This window comes from Cyanistes caeruleus, chromosome 14, assembly GCF_971803275.1.
Source record: "Cyanistes caeruleus chromosome 14, bCyaCae1.hap1.1, whole genome shotgun sequence".
In the NCBI taxonomy this organism is placed as follows: Eukaryota; Metazoa; Chordata; class Aves; order Passeriformes; family Paridae; genus Cyanistes; species Cyanistes caeruleus.
In genome coordinates, this window is record NC_141714.1 from 10,436,394 (window position 1) to 10,458,786 (window position 22,393).

Sequence of the window (22,393 nt, forward strand, 5' to 3'; positions counted from 1 at the left end):
TTCAGTGAGAATTTAGAATTGTACCAACCTTGGATAATAGGGATTTAATTAGTTGGAAGAGGATATTGTTTTATTGACCTGTAAATGATACTGAGGAGAAGCAGTGTGTCAGGCTTAGGGGATCAGCTTAAACAAGGACATTAGAGATTGCTAAAATTACCATTTCTCCTCCAGGTGATGGTGGATATGCCAAAAATGCAAAGCTGAAAGCACCTTCTTCCCTAGCAGTGTCTCCCGATGACACGCTGTACGTGGCAGACCTGGGCAACGTGCGCATCCGCGCCGTGAGCCGCAACAAGGCTCACCTCAGCGACACCAACCTGTACGAGATCGCCTCACCTGCTGACCAGGAGCTCTACCAGTTCACCATCAACGGCACCCACCTGCACACGCTCAACCTCATCACCAGGGACTACATCTACAACTTCTCCTACAGTGGGGAGGGGGATGTTGGCACCATCACCAGCAGCAACGGGAACTCGGTTCACATCCGCAGGGACACGAGTGGGCTGCCCCTGTGGGTCGTGGTGCCGGGGGGCCAGGTCTACTGGCTCACCATAAGTAGCAATGGGGTTCTGAAAAGGGTGTATGCCCAAGGCTACAACCTAGCCCTTATGACATATCCTGGAAACACGGGGCTTTTAGCAACCAAGAGTGATGAAAACGGATGGACAACTGTGTATGAGTAAGTCCATGCCATTAAATGCCTGGTGCAAGGAAGCCTATTTTAAATGAGCACTGAAACTTTTTTTAGATAGTTCTAGTCATTTAAAAAGAAACCCTCCTACTAACACTGTGTGAGACAGGAAAAGCAGTTTTGTTGCACAGGCTTTTAAAACAAAGCACTGTCGTTTCTTAGGTGCTTAAACTTGTCATATGTAAATGCTCTGTGCACTGTGCCTGTTAAGTACAGCAGAAATTGCCTGAAATTACACTTCATTTGCTCTTTCTTGTTGTGAATCTGTTTCTCTAAATGAAAATATGATTTTTTTTTTTGTAACTTAAGTGGTACAGAGAAGTTGTGATATGAGTCAGGAATTTGCAAATTCCTGAGGAGGGCAAGAAGGGGAAAATTAGCATACTCATCAGAGAAGGGAGTGTTGCAAAGAAAATTGAGAATCTCAGTGGAAGGAATATTCAAAGACAAGAGTGAGCTTGTCACTATCAGCAGAGGTAAAGATATATAATAATAGCAAAAGGATATGTTATAGCAAAAGCCTATATATAAGGGGAGTAGGAAAGGCTTCATAAACAAGACCAGTGACAGAACTTCCAAAAAGCAAGACAAGACAGTAAAAGATGGAGTCAGAACATCCCAATCTGGTCCAAGAGAAAGTTCATTTTTGATTTAGAAAGAGGTGTGTTGTATCCGGATTTCTGATTATTCATAATTAATTGTCATAGTCCCTGTTGGAGGATGCAATAAGTGCTGGATGGAAATCATGTTCCTAGTTCAGAGTCCTTAAGGAGGATAATAGTGCCTGATTTCTGTGGAACGTAGGAGTTCATGGTCCAGAATTAAAATGAAAATATGGTCCAGGTGAAATTGGAACAAAAAACACATTGATAGGAAGGGAGTTACTGCCTGAGTCACCTGGAGAGGTAGTTGTGTCCCTGTCATTACAGGTTTTTAGAACTACAATTTCTTCAAACAAAAGTAGGATAAAAGCAGAGAAAGTGCTACCTAGTATGTGGATTTTTATTCAGCAGGATGTTTCTTCATCCTGTTCTCTATTATTCTGCCAAAGACTAAATTAATAGGGTGGGCATAAGTATAAGCCATTAGAGAGGGCCTTTTCTACAATACATGGGAAAACAAAAGCATACAGGATCTTCCTGATTCAGTTATCATTATCAAACATCTATTGATGGAAATTTAAACTCTCTTGCAACAACACAAAGGTCACTGTTATCCTGGCGCTGTTCAAACACTGATCAGAGTCACCTTTTATAAACAGAACTGACTGTAAATGTATGTATGGTTCTTTTTAATAATTTCAGTGCTCAGAGTTAGCCATTTATATCCCCACTTGATGATGGTGTCAGTCCAGGCCACGGACCAATGACACTTTCAAAGAGCCTTTAGAGTAGCTCCAAGTCATGTCTATTAAAATGCTGAACAGCAGGCCTTGTAGCAAGGCCTTGATTGTTAGAGCATGGGAGAGCAGAGTATTTTTAGTCATGTGCCTTTCAGTCCTGACATTCTTACTCTGTCCCACTGACATTGAGCATAAACCATTTCACACAACTATTGCTTTTTCCTCTTTTTAAAGTATGGCTCAAGTGTTGAAAGTTCTTTAAAAGGACTTTACCTGCTTACAAGTGCCTCCCACTGTATTTAGTACAGATCTATTCATGAAGTACCTGTGCCTGGAAGGATTTATATGATGTATATGGTTAACACAAAGAAATTCTGCTAACTTATACAGTTTTACATACTTCCCCAGCTTTAACTGCAGGCTGGGTAACACTGTCCTCACCAATGCTTTGAGTTGTCCAGGCTTTGCATGACCACACACTCCTGCCAGCTTACATCAGTCAAGGAAAATTAACATAATTACAACTTTATCATTACAAAAACAGCAACAAAATTAAATAATGTCAATTAAATAAAATCATGTCATTAATATTTATGTTCAGTCCAATATCTGAAGTAATTTTCATGATACATTACAAATTCCTCAATGACTGAAACACAGAATGTCACCTGATCTGCTCCAGTCAGAGGGGCAGGGGGCTGTAAGCGCCTCTGTGCTGAACATTTGTGCTTTCAGGAGATGCTGCTCACCTGCTGCCATGAACAGGGCTGTGATGGCTTTAGTTGTCTTTTACCCAAATACTGTTTTCCAGGGAGGTCACATTCTGTGCTGACAGCCAGTTTCAGTTTGAAAGTTAGAATTTTTGGAAGGGTTTATTTATATATATGAATTGCTTGTGAGCATCAGTGATAATTGGAACTTCCAAATTCCTTGAAGTCATCTTCTGTGCTTAAGCTAGATTTGCATTCACATCCAAAAGTTCAACCCATGGCACTGTCAAGCTGAAATAGGGATGGGTTTGTTTAACAACACATCACACATACTTGGGAATATGAGCAAAGATAATGACCTGTTCAGAACATCTACCTGTATGTCAGATTCACTCGCAGAGGGAAATTATTAAGAGGTAGAGAACCACCTACAAAAGTACTTGTCATCCATCTACTCTAATCTGATGGAACTGAAGTGCTGAAAGACCTCTTGCATATAATTATAGCTAATGTACAATTTTAAGTCATCTAGATTTCTTTTAATATTGTGTCATTAAAGCTGTAAAAGTGGAGGGGAAGCAATGGGCCTCTATTAAATCAAGGACAAGAAAACACCTGCAAGAAACAACTCTCTCTGAAAAAATTAATTAGACCGCTTTCCCTTTGAAATGATATAACTCTTAACTGCGCTACACATAGAAATGCAAATGGATTGTGAAGCAATATCCCCATGTGTGCATTTCAAAAACTGGTGAGCACTTCCTCATGTGAGTACTGAAATCAATGCAATTATTTGCGTGATTAAATGGTCACTGACATGATTAACAGTGGCATAACTGAGCCCCAAATTAACATTAAGAAATATGTCATGATTCCACCTCTATTAGTATGGGTAGGACATTGCAGGAGCTGAGTCCCAGTGTACTGCTATTCATCATGTGGAAGGTGACAGAACCTGTACAGAGGGCTGAGTTTCTTGGAGCAATTGGAAAGTAAAAAAAAAACCCTTTAGATGATCATGCTGTGGAATCAATACTGAGACACTCTTCTGCATGTCCTCCTTGAAGTCAGAGGGACCATCTGTATGAGTGAGAGGCCTCTGGTGTGTGTTTGGGTCTCATTACAAGTCAGCACCTATCTGGCCAGCCAGCCAGGAACAGTTTATCCCATTTTCAGCTGGACAGGGTAGCACTATCAGCAGCAAAACTGGATCTTTAGTGAAGATGGATCCTGTGTCTTGAGCACAGGTACATTGCAATAAAACAGCTGTATTTGCACCTTAAAAATGCAGGTTTGGGGGATTTTCTGTGGTACAGTAGCAAATCCAAATAACCTACCAAGCTGTCATACCTGTTTGATCAAGCAGTAAATGAAATATAACTGCCTGATGTTTGTGGAGTTTTCTAATGATGAAAAGTAGTGATCTGAGTCAATTTTAATCGCTGCCTGTGGCACCCAGTCAACTTGCACAGAACCAGCATAAGGAGAGAATGCAAATAAGTCATACAATATATACAAGGGCAGGTGAAAAGGAGAGAGATTATTTTGAATGTAATGTTTGATTAATTTTAACTTATTTGTCAAAAAAACACAAGATGGTCACTAGTTCATTCAACAGTGTTTAATTGAAAAAGAACAGCTGCTCTATTTTTTTTTAATATTGGAGGAAAGACAAAAAATCCTGATTTTTTTTTCTCCAATACTTCTTGTGACATGGAGATTTTGTCTGACTAATTAGGTTCAAATAAAGATCCTAAAGAAATTATGTCAATACCTTAAAGGGAAGGACAAAGCCAGATCATCTGATGATGTGATTTGGAAGAGCTTCATTGGCAACAGTGCAGTTCCACCAGCTGATATACCAGTTTGGTCTGTGAGAGGAAACAGCTAATAAAACATGAAAACTTAATTATGCTTTCATACCTGCACAATAAATTTCTGTTTTATGAACACGAGTTGGTTTTGTTCATGCAAATACTCTGCACTATCAGTGAGTTGTCTTAAGTGAATAAAAACATGTCAGCATCAATAAGATTTTTAAGATGTGAGGCATTATTATGAAACAATATCAAGCACCAAGCAATACTCTGTGATGGTTTCCATGTGAACCATCAGAAAGAAGAAATATGTTGGTAGAACTGAAAAGACCTGTTAGAAATGCTGCTCCAGAGCTCTGGAATTAATTATTGACTTTCTCGTAACATAGCCAGATTAACAATCAAGTACCTTGAGCTAAAAGAATTTCTTTTGCACTGATGAAGTTTAAGTGAACTGAAATGTGGTGCTCTAGATGCTAGGTGAGAAGTTCCTGCTGATTTAAGTAGACCCATGGGAAACGAAACACAAGAGCAAAACCCATGTAGGCAACTTATTTCCTGCAGATTCAATCTAATTTTATCACTGTTGTTATGCTTTAGGTCCCCTTTTTACATTCACCACTCATATTATGTGGTTCACACATCTGTGACAAAAGGTAGCTTTTAAGTGTTGCAGAAGGAAAGAACTGGTTATATTTAATCATACGGGTACAAAAATGCCGTTTTAGGGGTGAGTTGGATGCCTGACCACCGAGTGACCTCCAGTGGCCTTGTTCCTACATCGCAGCCCAATGGGGGAAACCCCAGTCAGCTGTGAGCAGCACAGAAACCTCTGGCAGAGGCTGAGTGATGTAGGTAACATCTCGTAGTATTCCCAGTTGTATTTGATCCAGCACAACTGAAAAAGACTCCAAGCAGGCATTGGACTAGGTACTGAATGCATTTTGAGTTACTAAATCGACCAATTACGTTTTTTACTTAGTGCACAGTGTTGAGAATGCTTTGTACTTTTTCACTACTTTTTCTTCTTTTAGGAGTATCTGCACAGCAATAGTGTTTTTATGGCTATTTAACATCATTTTGCAGGTATGACTCTGACGGCCACCTGACCAATGCAACCTTCCCGACAGGGGAAGTCAGCAGCTTCCACAGTGATGTTGAAAAACTGACACGAGTGGAACTTGATACTTCAAACAGGGAGAATGTGATCACAGCCACAAATTTCTCAGCTACCTCTGCAATATATACGTTAAAACAAGGTAATAAAAGCATTTTTGTTCATGTTATTTCTTCCCTAATCATTGTTTCAAACCCTAGACATTACTGCATTTTAAACTGTCAGCCAAAAAAGATGTTAAAAGTAGTTCACTTGTTTCTTCCTTGCTTCAGCACAAAGAGCTATAATTCTCCTGGGCTACCAGTTAGAAACAAGCCACAAGTTAATTCTTCTTCTTCTAGAAGAATCCAATAGATAAAATCTAATTATTGAAATCTCTGATGTCTCCAGGCTTTACATGCTACTTTCTGCTTCAGCAGACTTGGACTTTCTGCTTGGAGGACTTGGGCAAACCTGTAATACACTGAGCTTTGTTATTCTAAGATATACTTGAAAGACAGGTCCCACTGATGTTTTAACACTGAAATGTTTCGTTTGGCCAGTACTGTGTGTTCTTTCTGGTAGTTCTGTGACCTGGTGACAGCACTTGTAGGAAGGGGGAGAATGTTGCCCACCTCTGCTGGTGGCTGCCTCGGGGATAAGATTTTGAATCAACCCCTGTAGACACCACAGTATATACCTGGTAGTATCATACATCTCAAAAAAAAACCCCTGCTTTCTGCCTAGTGGAAGTGCCCCAGCGTCCTCCTCCAGATTTTGCAGATTTATCACCAGAGTTCTGGGTTTACATAGTTTAATCGATCTGGGGTCTAATGTCCTTGTTGGGTTTTTTTGTTGTCAATGGATTGTTCAGGCTTTGAGAGAGCAGTTGCTGGGAAATAGCTCTCTGATGTCTTTCCAGGTGTGTTAGAAAAAAGATTTTTAACTGAGCACATCACAGAACTTTTCTTTCTCTCAAGTTTTGATCTATAAGAAAAAAACTAGGAAGAACTCACAAGATACCCACTCATTTCTCTTTACTATTAGGTAGTAGAGACAGCACTGCATAAATAGAAATAATTATATTTTTCTGTCACCTGTTAGGCTTTGTCCGAGTGACTCCATCTGCTCTCTGCCTCATCTGCTGCCTGATCTGTCTGTCCTTAAATCTGAAACACTTCAAAGTTGGTAAATTATCCAAGTCTGCCACAGGAAAGTGCTTGCACACAGCAGGCAATGCCAAAAACTAACAGCTCTAGTTATTATTGTATGTGTCATATTAATTCATATAATTTACATGTTTACATATCTCTGAGAAACTAGCACAAAGCACCGTGTGAACAGCCAGTCAGGTGTGGTATCCTTACATCCAATTATCTTTACTTTCTGGCATACCCTACTGTTTTTGTTGTACTCATATCTCAAGAGCTGGACCAGTTACTTCTGTGTGGACTAGCTTAAAAAAAAAGGATGCTTTGGATACTCCCTAGCTGGAGTGAGTTCAGTCTCACTGTAAGGGTGAGACTTTCGTATGTTAGCCCTAACAAGTTGGAGTTCCCCCTGGCAGCTGAGCTGCGTGAACCTCCGTATCCCAGCCTGAGCAGACGCCAGACAGTGTGGCCCAGCTCTGCCTGCAGAAGAGGAATTACACTGCCCAGGCAAGGGAAAGGAGCTCCAATATCTGTTGCCTTCATATGCTGTCAGTGGAGACCTGCTCTGGACCCTCCACATACTTCTGGTAGTTTTGGGGAGAGGAAGGCTGTGCTGGGTCACTCCAGCTCCCTTAACAGCCCTCTGTGGCACAGTCCTGGGCCTCTGGAGCTGCTCACTGTGCTCACTGCTGATCATTAATTTTTCTGCCAACAGTCACTTCCCAGTTGGTCTGTTGCACCAGGCTTCAGCCTTGTCGCTGATCATCCCTGTGCCTCAACCAGCTCAACCTGCTGCTAATGGGGAGAGGATGAGCTTTTTGTACAATGACACAGGGAAAAGGGACAGAATGGGAGACTGGCTGTCATCCCAGATATTTGGAAAACAGCTTTCTTGTTTGACCTCAGATACTCTTGCAGTTGTTCAAGCAGTACATTTTCCTGTTGGGATCTGCTAAAATCATCACAATATTAGTGGTCAATACACAGCTTATGGTTTTACATACTTTTAAGCTGAAAGCAAAAATTCTTTATTCCTGCTGCAGGAAACCTTCACAATGGAAATCATCAGGCCAAATGTAATAAAAAGCTATTCAGACTTAGGAAGGCCTGGGGGTTATAGCTTGCAGAACTCACACTGTAGTTTGTGTTCAGCTGTCTGTAACCTCCCTGGGTTACAAACTCAGCCCTGTTGTGCCTAACATTTGGTTTATAAATCTGGAGATCTGAACTTCTCTCTGTTCTCTGATTTTTGTTGTTCTTTGACAGATAACACTCAGAACATCTACCGGGTCAGCCCAGATGGGTCTCTGAGAGTCACCTTTGCCAGTGGAATGGAAATCACGCTTAACACGGAACCTCACATTCTAGCAGGGGTTGTCAGCCCCACGTTAGGAAAGTGCAATATCTCCCTTCCTGGAGAGCATAACTCAAATCTCATTGAATGGAGGCAAAGGAGGGAGCAAACCAAAGGCAATATCTCTACATTTGAGAGAAGGCTAAGGGTAAGGCTTCCTCTTGTGTAAGTGCAGTGTTCCCTTTGAAAGTCATTGAAATGAAATCATATTGAAATGTTATACTTTCTAAGAATGAAAATTTTGTATCAGTGGTGGGTGGGCCCCAGCCATGAATTTTAAAACTCAACTCCTCCAACAGTCTCAGGGATGTTTGATCTCTGCTTGATTTTGATTGTAAGATTTGACCTCAAGACATAATTACTTCTTTTCTTCCTCTTCTTTTTCAACTAAGAGCTTAATTATGGCTTTGGAAGAAGCTGTGAGCAAAGGACAGTGTGTAGTAACTGGCACAACAGCAAAGTTGGAGACACATTTTGCCTCTCTCAGATCTATCAACCCTCTTTTTTCTGGGGGAGCTAAGGGGTGCTAGCTGCTGCCCAGGGCAGAGGCTCTTGCAGAAAGCACTTTGGGTGTCCTGGCCAGTGCTTTTCCTGCGACTCAGAGCAATGTAGAGCCTCCCTGTGTATCCAGACAGTCTGTGTATTAATTCTGCCCTCTGCCACATGCTCTCAGACCCCCAACTCCCTCTGGCTGGGTTACACCACAGCTCCAAAAAAGACTTGCTTTAACATTGCATCGTTGGTTTATTTTTACCTGTGAGTACAGTGACAGATGGTCAACATTTAGCATGTAATTACATAACACCATGGCTCAAAGAGATTGCTACTTTGCTAAACAGGTTTTTTTATTAAATCAGTTCTGGTTTTCACATGAATACCACTTAAAATTCCTGCACTAGTAGTATAACTGGGAATTTTTGCCTTAAAAATATTCTGTTATTGACTACAACCTCTCTGGATAGGATTTATGTATGAAGGTACCTGTTAACTCTGAAAATATACATATATGATTATTAAAATCTCTGGATTGTCAAAACCACCAAAATCAAAACAAACTCATTTTGATTATGAGATACTATATGGTATAGGTTTTTTTGGAAGTGTACCATCTGTTTGCTTTTCAACTGTTCAATCAAAAATGCAAGACTTCTAAGATCTGGCCAGACTGGATACTGTATGTAAAACACGTGTTTGAAATGCCATTGTTCAGATTTGACAGTCACAGTTACTTTTTAGGATATTGCAAGTGGGCAAAAACTTACTTTAGTTTTTCTTGCCCATCTTCTGCCTCCTTCCTCTCTAAATTAGCATGAGGCCTCTAGTCCTGTCTGGGGAGGTAGCTGAACTTAGCACCATGATAAACATGTTAAGATGGCAGGATCCAAACTGTGGCTTCCTTGGCTTATGTTGCCTACTCAGTTGGAGGCTTTCTGTGTGACTTTGTGCTTAAATAACTGTATGGCATTTTTTTCTACAAGTATCTTATGTAATAAGCTCATAAAGAAAGGATGTAGTCAGTCATCTATTCTGCTTACATTGCCAGGGACTAGTTGTTTATCACAATTCTATTTAATACAACTGCTTCGTCTTGCAGAGTTTCACCATTATGCAGTTTGTATTTTGTGTTGTTGAAATTGATTGCACTTTCTTTGGCATTTTCACCTGTTTCTATGTGATCTTTAACACTGCCTGGCAAAAAAAAAAAAAAGGAAATTCACAAATTGTTTAGGATTAAATGTATTCTGGCTGGAGGCATAAGATGTGTATTGAAATGTTGCAACATGGTATGCAGAGGTCAACTGATTGACCTGCCTCTGGAATAGGCTGTTGGTGGACAAAACCACACATGTATTCCTCCTCCTCCCTCTTCCCCTTCATCCAGAGAGAGGATGGAAGGTGAAAGACAAGCATAAGAATAATTTTGGTATGCTGATGTCTTTTACTCTTTGTCCTTCTAAAAGCATGCACTAGCAACATAGCTCTTGAACATCACATTCTTATTTCTGTAAGGTATGTCTTTTTATACCTATCCAAGATCAAGAGGACTTAGAATTGTCCCTGCCTGCTCAGAAGAACAAGCCAGCTGCCTGTACTGCAGTCCTGACTGTTCTGACTCCCGTGGCTGTACTGAGCTCTAGTGCTCTTTTCCTGACAGCTGTCAGGGCAAGGCTGGAGGGAACCTGGTGGGATAGCACAGGTTCCTCTAAAAGGAGGATTTTAGAGTGGAAAGGAGGAGAAATGTTAGAATCATAGAATCATTTATATTTGAAAAGACCTCTAAGAACATCAAGTCCAATTGTATTCTGTACAAAGGAGACACCATGTAAATAGGCACAAGGGAAAGGGACAGACAGACTACTGAGGCTGGTAATACCATGAAGAAGGACTTTAGAGAATAGCAGAAATAACTGGATCCTGGAGTTCATCTTTATCACGGAGATGCCTTCATGGTATGCTGGTGGAATGGAGAGTCAGTGGAGATGGAAGGAACTCGAACAATGCAGCAAAGAAATCTACCCAGAGGCAGCTCTCTTATCTTGGTGATTATAGAAAATGCTGCACAGCAGGAACAAAAGTACCATTCTACAGTGTGTTTGGAACAGTACACCAACTAATGAAATGAATTTAGCACTTACTGTGGACAGATCCTTGAGTACTGCTGGGAAAGAAAAAGATAACATCATTGGAAGTCATTATGCTGGATGAGATTCTGGGCAGACTTTCTGTAAACTTTTAGTGAGTTATATTTTTAAAATAAAGTATTTAAACGTTTAATATGCCATGCCTGGCACAATAAGAAGTGTGTTAGAAAGCTTGCAATGTAGGGCAGGAAGAACTATGCTGAACTTTGAAAATATATGTAAAGAAAAGCTCCAGGGATTGGAGCAGTTCTCAGTGGAAATGAACAGACTTGCAGGAGCCTCAGTTAAAGAAAAAATACAGCACAATGGAAGAGTTTTCTGAGAAAGAAAAAAAAAAAAAAAAGCATAGAAATGAGGTATAAAGATGTTACTTAGAAATCAGTCCTGATACCATCAGTGAAACAAACGGCTTTGACTGCTAAAAGGTATAAATTAGAAGGCAGGTAGCTGGGGATGAGATAAAGGATGACCTACTTGAAGAGAAGAAAGAGAATAAAGCTTTTCCATCTCTGCCTGGTCCTACCTTTTTTGATTCTAATAGCAATTAGCAACCATCTTGAAAGCATGTCACTCTATTAGTGTTATTTCCAGTTTTGGAAAGAGGTCACTGTTAGCATGTTCTGAATAATGCTGGAAACACTGGATTTTAAAAAATTTGACTTCTGCATGATGTGGATTCTGCTCTAGAGATAGGACAGAAGTGAGTAAGTTAACTGAAATGCTGGAACAGTAAACTTTATCTCAGGGTCTAAATCAATTAGGGAAACAGAAATTAACCACAGGTTTCCTTTAAGTGAAGAACTGCTTGCCCCAGCACTTCCTGAACGTATATAAAACAGTCTGTGGGCACGTATGCATTTTATATTAATAATAAATCTATGTACAATCAGGCATTTTAACATCAATCTTAATCTAGCAAGATTTCTTTTTTATCAAGAACTGCTATTTTAATTGACTTCTAAAAATGAAGCAAAGACTGCTGTTAAATCTGATGAGCATGATGCATAGTAATACACTGATTAGAATGCAACTCTGCTCCCTCCTGACTTTTGCATAACTTGAGGAACGTGGCATTGGATGCAGTCCAGGTTTTATAACTAAGTGTCTACAAAATTGAAAATTGAATGCTTGGCCAGTCTTACTTATTTTTGCTTTTTTTTTTTTTTTTTTTTTTAATAACAACAAAAGAAGTAACTCACTGGCCTCATTTCAAAAGTCCTGCAGACACAGGCTTTAACAGCCATGTTCATTATTGCATTTACCAAATTATCTGCCTTTATTTACCAGTCTTACATCAAATTCTAAAGATGGGACCAAGTCCTCTGCCAGGGTTATATGAGTTTGCATTGGCTCAAATCAAAACACAGACAAGGAAAGAATGCAATTATCTCATCTGACTTACACATCAGGCAGGATGGGCAGGATATGCTTGGAAATTAGATCAAAAGAAGTGCGCATTTATGTGATATTTACCCTGCAAGATTTCTAGCTAAAAAACTAAAACTGGAACTAGAGTCAATAAATGTTTAATAAATATAGAATAAATATATATTTTTATGCACTTCTAACATTATTGAAGTCAGCTGAATTTTCTCCCTATTTTCATTAGCTGGTATTCCAACCTGACATTGCTTTCAGAAACCAGTTTTTCCTGGCTCATAGCAGAACACAAGTTCAAGCCACTCTCAGGGGGCTCCTTACTATGGTTTATGGATCTTGGAGGAGTCATTTCATGAAGCCACTGGAATTTGAAATCAGCTTGTCAATAGCAACATTGGGATGAGTCCTTCTACCCATTTATGATCCTGTCTTGCTTTGAGAATGGTGTTAAACTTAACTTTAATATAAGAAAGTAAACAAATGAGACATAAAATGTGCAATATAAGGGAAGTATTTTAACCTTATTTTAACTCTGTGAGTTTTCAATTACTGCTGCTTTCCACTTCACTGCTAATTCTGCCTCTGTTTGGTTTTCATTCTTATTTGTTGTATAGTCCCTGAAATTCAGATTGCAAGCAATTTGTATTTGAGGCTCTTCTCTGTCCTAGCTGCATTCTACAATGATAATAATAGCAATAAGAACATTAAACATGTACATAGAACACAAATTAATATGACATAGGGTATACCTCCTGCTTGCTGTTCAGTTGTTTTGCTGCCAAGAGGATTTTTTTCAGAAATTTTAAGAAGTTTCAGAAGTTTGATAAAAAATATATTATGTTAAACCTAAACCATCAAGCAAGTACAAAAGCAAACATAGTTTAACTGAGCATCACATTTTACTATCATTAGAGCATAAATTGTAATAGTTACAGCACTCTACTGGGGTATATAGGTATTTTACAGCTATTGTAAGTGAGCACCATTAGACGTGTGTATATAGAGCCCCAAAAATGGTAGTTGAAGAAAGAACACCTGCTTCTTCTAGATCCTCAGATTATTTTGTATCTAAAAATAGAGGAACAAAAAAGAAAAGTTCATCCTAATCACATCTTGAATTATTAACCAAGGTTTATTAACCATTTACTTTGTGCCTGTGCCTCCAGGTCTCAGAGAGGAGCAAGCACTGAGCCATGCTTTGTGCTGACACCTGCTCTGGCATTGTCTGTGCTGCAAGGAAGTTATTAATGAGAATAGAGTGATCAGATAAAATGTGGTAGATTAATGCAACAAGCACATTGAGCATTGATCTGAAAAAGACATGTCAATGAACAATATTTTATGGTTCTCTGAATTATATATCTGATTTAAATGGTGTTTAATAGAGATTTCCCAGTGACTGAATGATCTAAGGAGGCAGATGATGATAGCACTGGATAAATGTATTTTGTCTTCATGAATCTGACTCAGTTTTGAACTTGATTTCAAACTGAGCACTGGGCTGTGTTCCATCTGTCAGACACAGTGAGCTGCTGGTCCCAGATGTGGTGAGAGCTGCAACAAGGAATATGGTGAGTACCAGGCACAGCTGCTGCTGGCTTTCAGGAGTCTGGGAGTGAGGTGCTTTTGTGAGGAAGGATGAGGACACTGGTGAGCAGGGTTTGCAGGAGCTGCAAGCACAGCTCTGCCCTTTGCAGCACCAGGATGTGAGCTGGGCTGTGAGGGCTGTCCCAGAGCAGCAGCTGACCTGTCAGTGTTAACAGAGCACAAGAGAGGATGTGAGATAGTAGATCTTTCTTAGTTCATAGGCTTAACTACACATTTTTGGCTGGAATAAAGAATTTTATCCACAGCTGAGAAGAAGAAAAATTCAGGAAAAGGTGAGAGCAGAGGTGAGGGTTTAGCACGTGGAAACAATCTGTAATGCCAAATATAATAACACTGAATGCAAGGAACAATTTTTATTTTTTTTTTGGTCCTTCTGTTTCTCATCTGAATCTTTTGTATTTTCTTGTCTTCAGTAAGGCCCAAGTCACAATGTTAAACCATTGCTCACTTTGATTAGAGCTGACACAGACATGGGTGTGTTGGGTATGCTTAGGATGCATTGTATTCTTACCGTACTGTATCTTTGTGTTTAGACCCACAACAGAAACCTGCTCTCCATTGACTTTGACCATGTCACCAGAACAGGAAAGATTTACGATGATCATCGAAAATTCACTCTTCGAATTATGTATGACCAGACAGGACGCCCCATTTTATGGTCCCCCATCAGCAAGTACAATGAGGTCAATATCACTTATTCACACTCTGGATTAGTCACCTATATCCAAAGAGGAACCTGGACTGAGAAAATGGAGTATGATCCAAGTGGGAACATCATTTCCAGAACATGGGCAGATGGTAAAATATGGAGTTACACATATCTAGAAAAGGTAAATTATTTTAAAAGTGGGGTTTATGCCAAAGTAAAAAAAAAATATGGTTTATTATATTATATATCTTTATTGTATAAATACTTTAAATATTATAAATTATAAATAGGTATTATATAAATTTATTTATTTATTATATTTTGAACTACATTATAATGCTACCTCTTGCAAGACTGTTTAAGACTTTTAAACCAGAAAATGCATAGAATTACATAACTAGATAAAAATGTCTCTGGATATGCTCAGACCTACATGTCACCTGCTCAAACCTTCAGTTTAGTTCTGAAGAAAGTTATCAGCACTACAGGTTTGTTTAATTGGTAGGTCAAAACAACTTTCTGGTCTCAGTCCAAGTTCAGGTGAACAAAGGACACCCTAACTTGCTGAAAATCATGTTGATACCCTGGATAACAGTCAGAAAGATAACAGTCCTGAAAGAGAACTTTTTTCCTCCCCACAAACACAGTTCTTTTATGCTAAAATGAGGAGCCCATGAGCACAAGCTTACCTGTTCAGTGCTGTATATTAAACAAGGGATTGATCCTGTGAGGAGAAAGCTTACTGCATTATTTAAGGGGGGGGCATTTGGGGGGGAAATATTAATATGAAATGAGTTATTGCTTTTATGATGACTTCACATCTAAATTCCCTGAATATTATAAGTTGCATGTATATCTAGAGGCAATGGTCATAAAATGTAGAGATAAATATTGTACAAACCAAGGAGGAACATCTTCATCTGTAGTAACGTTTTGTTCGGTCTTGTCTTTCAAAACTGGAAAGCTAGTCTCTATTTTTAAAGCTTTCATAACTCAGTGCAAACTCATGCTCAAAGTTTTTTAAATAGGAACATCTTGGACTATCCAATATACCCTGAGTTAGCAGAACATTTTCTCTGAACTTGTAAACCACAGGAAAAAGGCTATGGGGGGTGGGGGCAGAAGAGGTAACATTGATAGGAGGAAATCACACAGGAAATCCAGTGACTTTGAAGTTACTTGTATATTGAAGAGTTCCAAATGTGTACTTTTAAGATAAATTGTGCTGTACTTATTTTGAATGTATTTAAGCTTGATCCTCAAAAAATTTAAACCTAACCCAGTGAAAAAAAAATGATCAAGACTGGAAAATGCATAAAAATGTGATTCCTCCTTGACTGCATGCAGTGTGATTCTTGCATGTATTAACAAGATTGGCAACCCCAGGAGCTTCAGAAGTTTGTTTCAGATAAATTTGTCAGGGCTTTTTTGTCTGTATGCTCTTTTGCAAATTACAAGTAAACAGGCATTTTGTGCAGCTTTCAAATATTTGGGCAATGTGCCTTTTGGAGGAATCTCTTATTTATTTTTTTTTGGACCTGTTTTTGAAAGATGTATGCTTCTTATCTTTCCAGGCCACTTTGTCTGTTCTTAGTTTATGATGAGCTCATAAATAGAGTCTTATAACTTAATGCTATTATTCTAGAATTCTACACAAAAGGCCAAATCCTGATTTTGCAGAAGCAAGTGGCAAAAGTTTACTGATTCAGGTAGTAGCTTGGGTAATGCTGTAACTTGTCATTAAAATTATAGAGTCATTCAGACCATGGACAATAATCTCCCAGCTATTTAATGTACTTTTATGACTGTTGTTCGTTGTGCCAAAAAAAGATGAATTCACTGTCAAAATTAGACATTGAAATATAGCTTTGTGGCTCCATTAAAGTCAATAACTCATTGTGTTAATTATGTAATGATTGCTAGAGGTTGTCTGAAGCCTTGTAAGACCAAATAATTCCTTACATGAAAAAAAAAATCAATTATATAGGTTGCTTCCAATTCATAGTTATTTAATTCTTCATTTTTATCACTTGATGAGTTAACTGTACATCTTCAAAAATCTTTGTCCCTTAGAAAATTAGCTCAAATAATTAAGATCTTAAAAAGTACTACAACATTAGCATTGTAAATAATTCTTACTGATGAGATTCAGCTTGGCCAAAACTGAATCTCAAAGATCAAACAAGATCTCTTGTTTGGTCACTTTCCTCTATTAGTTAATGCTGTTATAAAATCTCCTGAATACTCCCAGCTCACTTCCAAAATCTGGCAGACAAAACAGATGAGTGTCTGTGTGTGTCTTTTGGGCAGAAATGACATCTAGTGGTGATGCTCAGCATTTGTCTATTCCCAGCAGAGCTCCCAGTAATTGGCCACTGGCTGTTTATCTTGATACACCATACGGCATCAATCATTATGTGGTTGACCAGGCTCTGGTTGCTTTAATAAAATGACAGATTTTTGGATGTTTTATGAGCTACCCTCCGAAATCCTTTAAAACAATTAGAACCCAATTTGTGCAGAGTTGAAAAATCTATTGTAATATTATTAGAATGAATTGGGAATTATTTTTTTTTTCCCTTTATGGTATCATCTAATAGGCTTGAGAAGATACTCAGTCTCCAGCCCTTCTCTATCTTTTTACTATCCTGAACAAAAGTGAAAAAGCCACAAAGTGTTGTGAAAATGGTACACAGGGGCACTAAAATTATATTGGGGATGTTTCTGATCTTGTTATTCATACTTTGTCAATGGCAGACAGCTTAAAAACAGGCACGGGAGCAGTATATAGAGAGAGGCATCACAGCAGTGCTAGGAGAGAGTTCAGCCAGTGATTTACTGCAGACTGGAGACTCTTGACTGAAGGTGGAAACAAAATAAACACGGTGCATGTTGGAAATGGTTGGTGGAGCAGCAATAAAGTGATCAGAAAATGCTCGGTGTGAAGGTCTGTCGTCACCAGTTGGCAGAGAGTGACCTGGAGTGGCATATGTTGGTGCTGTCTGGATGCTGTACAGGTGACAGATGTCTTTTGCTAAGGGCAGGAAGAGACACATCTTGGGCAGGCAGGGGGCTGGGGGTGCAGAGAGGATGGCCAAGGCTGAGCCTATCTCTGGCCCCTTGAATGGGCAGTTGGTTTATTTTGTCAGAGAAAAGGGGCTCAGAGCCAGTGTTACTTAACATGCTGCAGGGCTGATCTATTGTGTTTTCTTCCCAGAGAAGATTTTTGAGCTTAGAGGGGAAAAGATCCTGTTTCTTCTCTTTTCTTTCCCCAATACTCTATGACAAAGTAGCCATGCTGTTCCATGTAAGAGTTTGTTTTGTATGATGTCTCAGTCCTGCAGAAGCCTGACAAATTTGCTTATGTGCATGGTAGGTTTGAGCTGTGGGCTAAGACCTGGGCAGTGCCAGTGCTCCAGAACAACTCAGCTATTGCAAGGAATGTGCAGTGTTCTGGTCCTGCCAAGCCACTTGCTAAAGCTGGGGGAAGGCTACAGAGTTCCCCCATGTATTTTCATTCTGTGTTTTCATTATCTTTGTTTCAACAGTGACTGTTTACTAGCCGGCTTGTGCTCTGTGACACTGTGACTTTACATGGTGGGTGAGAAGGGATACAGAACCCAAACTTTAATTATCAATAGAAAAAGTCTGCTGTGCTTGCACATTCACCTGCCAGATAAGCAAATCATATTTCATTAACTAGCCACAATTAACCAACACAGGGCAAATACCAAGTACCTGTATAGAAATTATATTCTTTGTAAACATTAAAAGTAAACAATAGAAGTAGTCACACCAAAGAATCTGCAGAGTATTTTCATCCATCTGTAAGCATGGAGATATTATGAACTCTGGGGCATTGTGTATTTAAAAGACAATACAGTGGAAAAGGGCTAGATCTGTGCTGGAGATAAACAGAATGCCAATAAAAGCTAAACACCTCGTACATGCACAAAGCTTTCCAGTTCTTCTAGATACATCTGCTGGTGCAGATGCTCCGCCTGTGTGTGAGGAAGAGTTTCCCTCTGTTATTGCTTTCTGAGTGGATACCCTAAATATTTCAAAGCAACATAGCAAGTCAGCATGAGGCTGAAATGCTACTGAGAGTCACATCTGCCTTCCAGTTTGGAGACCCTTACCACTAGACTTACTAGACTTACCTCCTGCTCTGTATCACCTTGCTGGCCAGGTCTCCTGGAGCTGAAAGCTTCACTTGGAATTGTACAAAGAGTAAGAGCAAACAACAAGAGTGAGTGGTTGTTTCAGCATTTCCATAACCTTCAGGCACTCACTAGCTGGATCCCCACATGCTTGATCCGCCCCTTACCGTGCTCTTGCTGTTTGGTTGCAGTCCGTGATGCTCCTGCTGCACAGCCAGCGGCGCTACATCTTCGAGTACGACCAGTCGGAGTCGCTGCAGTCGGTGACGATGCCCAGCATGGTGCGCCATGCCCTGCAGACCATGCTGTCCGTCGGCTACTACCGCAACATCTACACCCCTCCGGACAGCGGGGCCGCCTTCATCCAGGACCTGGCCAGGGACGGGCGGCTGCTGCAGACCTTGTACCCCGGCACGGGCCGCAGGGTCCTGTACAAGTACACCAAGCAGTCCCGGCTCTCCGAGATCCTGTATGACACTACGCAAGTCACATTCACCTACGAGGAATCTTCTGGGGTTATTAAAACAATACATTTAATGCATGATGGGTTCATCTGTACCATCAGATACAGGCAAACAGGTTTGTCTGACTATTTTGCTAAAGTTTTTGACTCCTTAAAATATTACACTCATCATTCACGACACCCTGAACTTGCTCTTACTTGGCATGAAATTCCACTATTTTTATGTTTACAGGTTCTTATATTTTATGTTTCACTGGAAAAATATGTGCGTATATCTCTGTGTCTGCATCCATAGGTGAACATAGCTGTCCCACTTGAAATACAGTTTTCTTTTTATTGCTTGGTATGGAATAGATCTTAGAATGTTTTGTTGGTTTTATTCCTCTGTGTTGATATTTGCTAAATACTAAATCAAGTTGGTTTATTGTTTTTATTTTCAAATTTCCCTGTTTACACCATAATATAACATAAATTCAAAAGGACTGCTTATATGAGGGAGGAAATCACTGTGTGAAATAAATTCAGTTTAGAATTATCTTGTATAGAAATCATAATTATGAGTAAAACAGCATTCATTTAAATAAATATTAATAAAATATAAATAATTTGTAGAGCAAGCATTAATAAAAGTTTGCGAGAGAACAATCTAACATATTCTTAGTTAATGGTATTTTCTGAGACAGCTAAGGAGTAGTAAGGCTAAAGGGCATACGTCAGGTCATGTCCTGTCTGTCCTAGATCTGTAGGGTAAGTAAACCAGGGGCATAAATCATTATTTTTCTTATTTTTCCTCTCTCCCATATTTGTTTTGGACAGGTCCACTTATTGGTCGCCAAATCTTCAGGTTTAGTGAAGAAGGGCTTGTAAATGCCAGATTTGACTACAGCTATAACAACTTCCGTGTCACGAGCATGCAGGCCATGATCAACGAGACGCCCCTTCCCATAGATCTGTACCGTTACGTCGATGTTTCTGGCAGGACTGAACAATTTGGAAAATTCAGTGTCATTAATTACGATTTAAACCAAGTTATAACCACCACTGTGATGAAGCATACCAAAATCTTCAGTGCCAATGGTCAGGTGATTGAAGTACAGTATGAAATTCTCAAGTCTATTGCTTACTGGATGACCATCCAGTATGATAACATGGGTCGCATGGTGATCTGTGACATACGTGTGGGTGTAGATGCCAATATTACGAGGTATTTTTATGAATATGATGCTGATGGTCAGCTCCAGACTGTGTCTGTGAATGATAAAACCCAGTGGCGCTACAGCTATGATCTTAATGGCAACATCAACTTGCTGAGCCATGGGAACAGCGCGCGCCTCACTCCTCTGAGATACGACCTGAGAGATCGCATTACCAGGCTTGGGGAAATTCAATATAAAATGGACGAAGATGGTTTTCTCAGGCAAAGAGGCAATGAGATCTTTGAGTACAACTCTAATGGTTTGCTGAACAAAGCATATAACAAAGTGTCTGGCTGGACTGTGCAATACTGTTATGATGGTCTTGGAAGACGAGTTGCAAGTAAATCAAGCCTGGGACAACACTTACAGTTCTTTTATGCTGATCTCTCCAACCCAATAAGAGTTACTCACTTGTACAATCACACAAGCTCAGAAATAACATCCCTGTATTATGATCTGCAAGGTCATCTCATTGCAATGGAATTAAGCAGTGGAGAAGAGTATTATGTTGCTTGTGATAACACTGGGACACCTCTAGCTGTATTTAGCAGTCGAGGCCAAGTCATAAAAGAAATTTTGTACACCCCATATGGAGAGATCTACCAGGACACTAATCCAGATTTCGAGGTTATCATTGGTTTTCATGGAGGACTCTATGATTCTCTTACTAAATTAGTTCATCTGGGTCAGCGGGACTATGATGTCATTGCTGGTCGGTGGACAACACCAAATCACCGTATATGGAAGCACCTGAATGCTGTCCCACAACCATTTAATCTCTACTCATTTGAAAATAATTACCCAGTTGGCAAAATCCAAGATGTTGCTAAGTATACAACAGGTAAAAGTAACCTATCTTTCATGAAAATGTCTCTAATGAAAATAAAACTTTTTCTCGAATTGTGTTATGGATTCAGCATTCCTGAAATTTTGGCAGCCAGAAAGTCCCTAATTTTAAATCTATTGAAGTCATTTCTTTAATAGATTGCATCTTACTGAGCTTGATCTGTTTTCTTTAACATTTATGGTAACCAAGAAAATAATTAATAGCTGCTTCTGTTGCTTTTCTCAGTGCTAAAATTAGGGGAAGAATGGAAGCAGCTTAATTTGAATTTTTTCTATTCTAAATAGATAGAAGGAACGCTATTGATTTGAGTATAGCTATGCTGTGTAACCAAATAATTTCTTTGCTACAATAAATGCTGTAGCTAGTGCAGGAAACATAAATTGATGTGAAATAATTATTTATGCATAGCTAGAATTTCTGCAGGCTGCCCTCACTTTTTCTAGGATTTATGAGCCTTTTTGCCAGCATTCTTTTCTTGTTTTGTAGACATTGGAAGTTGGCTAGAGCTGTTTGGTTTCCAGTTGCACAACGTGCTGCCTGGATTCCCAAAACCAGAGATAGAAGCTTTGGGGACAACATATGAACTTCTACAACTTCAAACAAAAACCCAGGAGTGGGATCCTGGAAAGGTTAGCAAACATTCTCTTCAGCTGCTTTTAATACTAAATTAAGGAGTTTTAATCAAAAAAATTTGATACCAAGGAAAAAATGTGACTGTATCTTTCAATGTAATAGGCAAAATAAATTGTTTAAGAATGCTAGAAACTTTAATGTTGTCAATTACGTACTGGCATCAGAGTGGAGCAGAGGTTCAAGGAGAAGCTTTTGGCAGCACAGTGAAGAAAATTTGCAGCTATTTATAGAGAAAATATCCAAATTTGAGGTGCAGGATGGGCAGAAGGGTAGAAGTGTTTGTGTGAATATTGAAAAAAACCCACAGAAAATTTTGTGGAATTAAAAAAATAAAACCGCAGATTTTCATCTTCGTTAGCAAAGATGCGACAAGCACTGGAAAATCACCGACTGTAGAAACAGCTTTACAACTCAGTACCTCTGCATAATTATTGCAGGAAACAGAAATGCTGCTATGGATTTATAAGGGGTCTCTAAATCTTAGTCTTACTCCAGGGCTTGTTTTCAGTAACAAAAGAGACAGGCAATCAGTGTGACTGCAACAGGACCAACTACCAATATTCGGAGCAGGCATTCACATTTTGCATATGAGCATCTGTTAACAAAGGTACATGATTTTGTAAAGATGCCTTTCCTCTATTGTAAAGA

The 22,393-nt window shown here is 39.4% G+C and overlaps 1 protein-coding gene across 8 annotated transcripts in view; it reads left to right on the top strand.

The window, feature by feature from the left end:
• The window catches only part of TENM1 (teneurin transmembrane protein 1), a 353,764-nt gene that overhangs the window by 325,442 nt on the left and 5,929 nt on the right, over positions 1–22,393 (top strand). For all 8 annotated transcript variants that reach the window (XM_086850669.1, XM_086850668.1, XM_086850671.1 and 5 more), the window contains 7 exons: positions 175–685; positions 5,653–5,825; positions 8,080–8,315; positions 14,331–14,627; positions 18,798–19,185; positions 19,886–21,106; positions 21,599–21,741. In XM_086850669.1, coding sequence (XP_086706795.1) covers positions 175–685; positions 5,653–5,825; positions 8,080–8,315; positions 14,331–14,627; positions 18,798–19,185; positions 19,886–21,106; positions 21,599–21,741 — 2,969 coding nt within the window. The remainder of the gene's footprint in view (positions 1–174; positions 686–5,652; positions 5,826–8,079; positions 8,316–14,330; positions 14,628–18,797; positions 19,186–19,885; positions 21,107–21,598; positions 21,742–22,393) is intronic.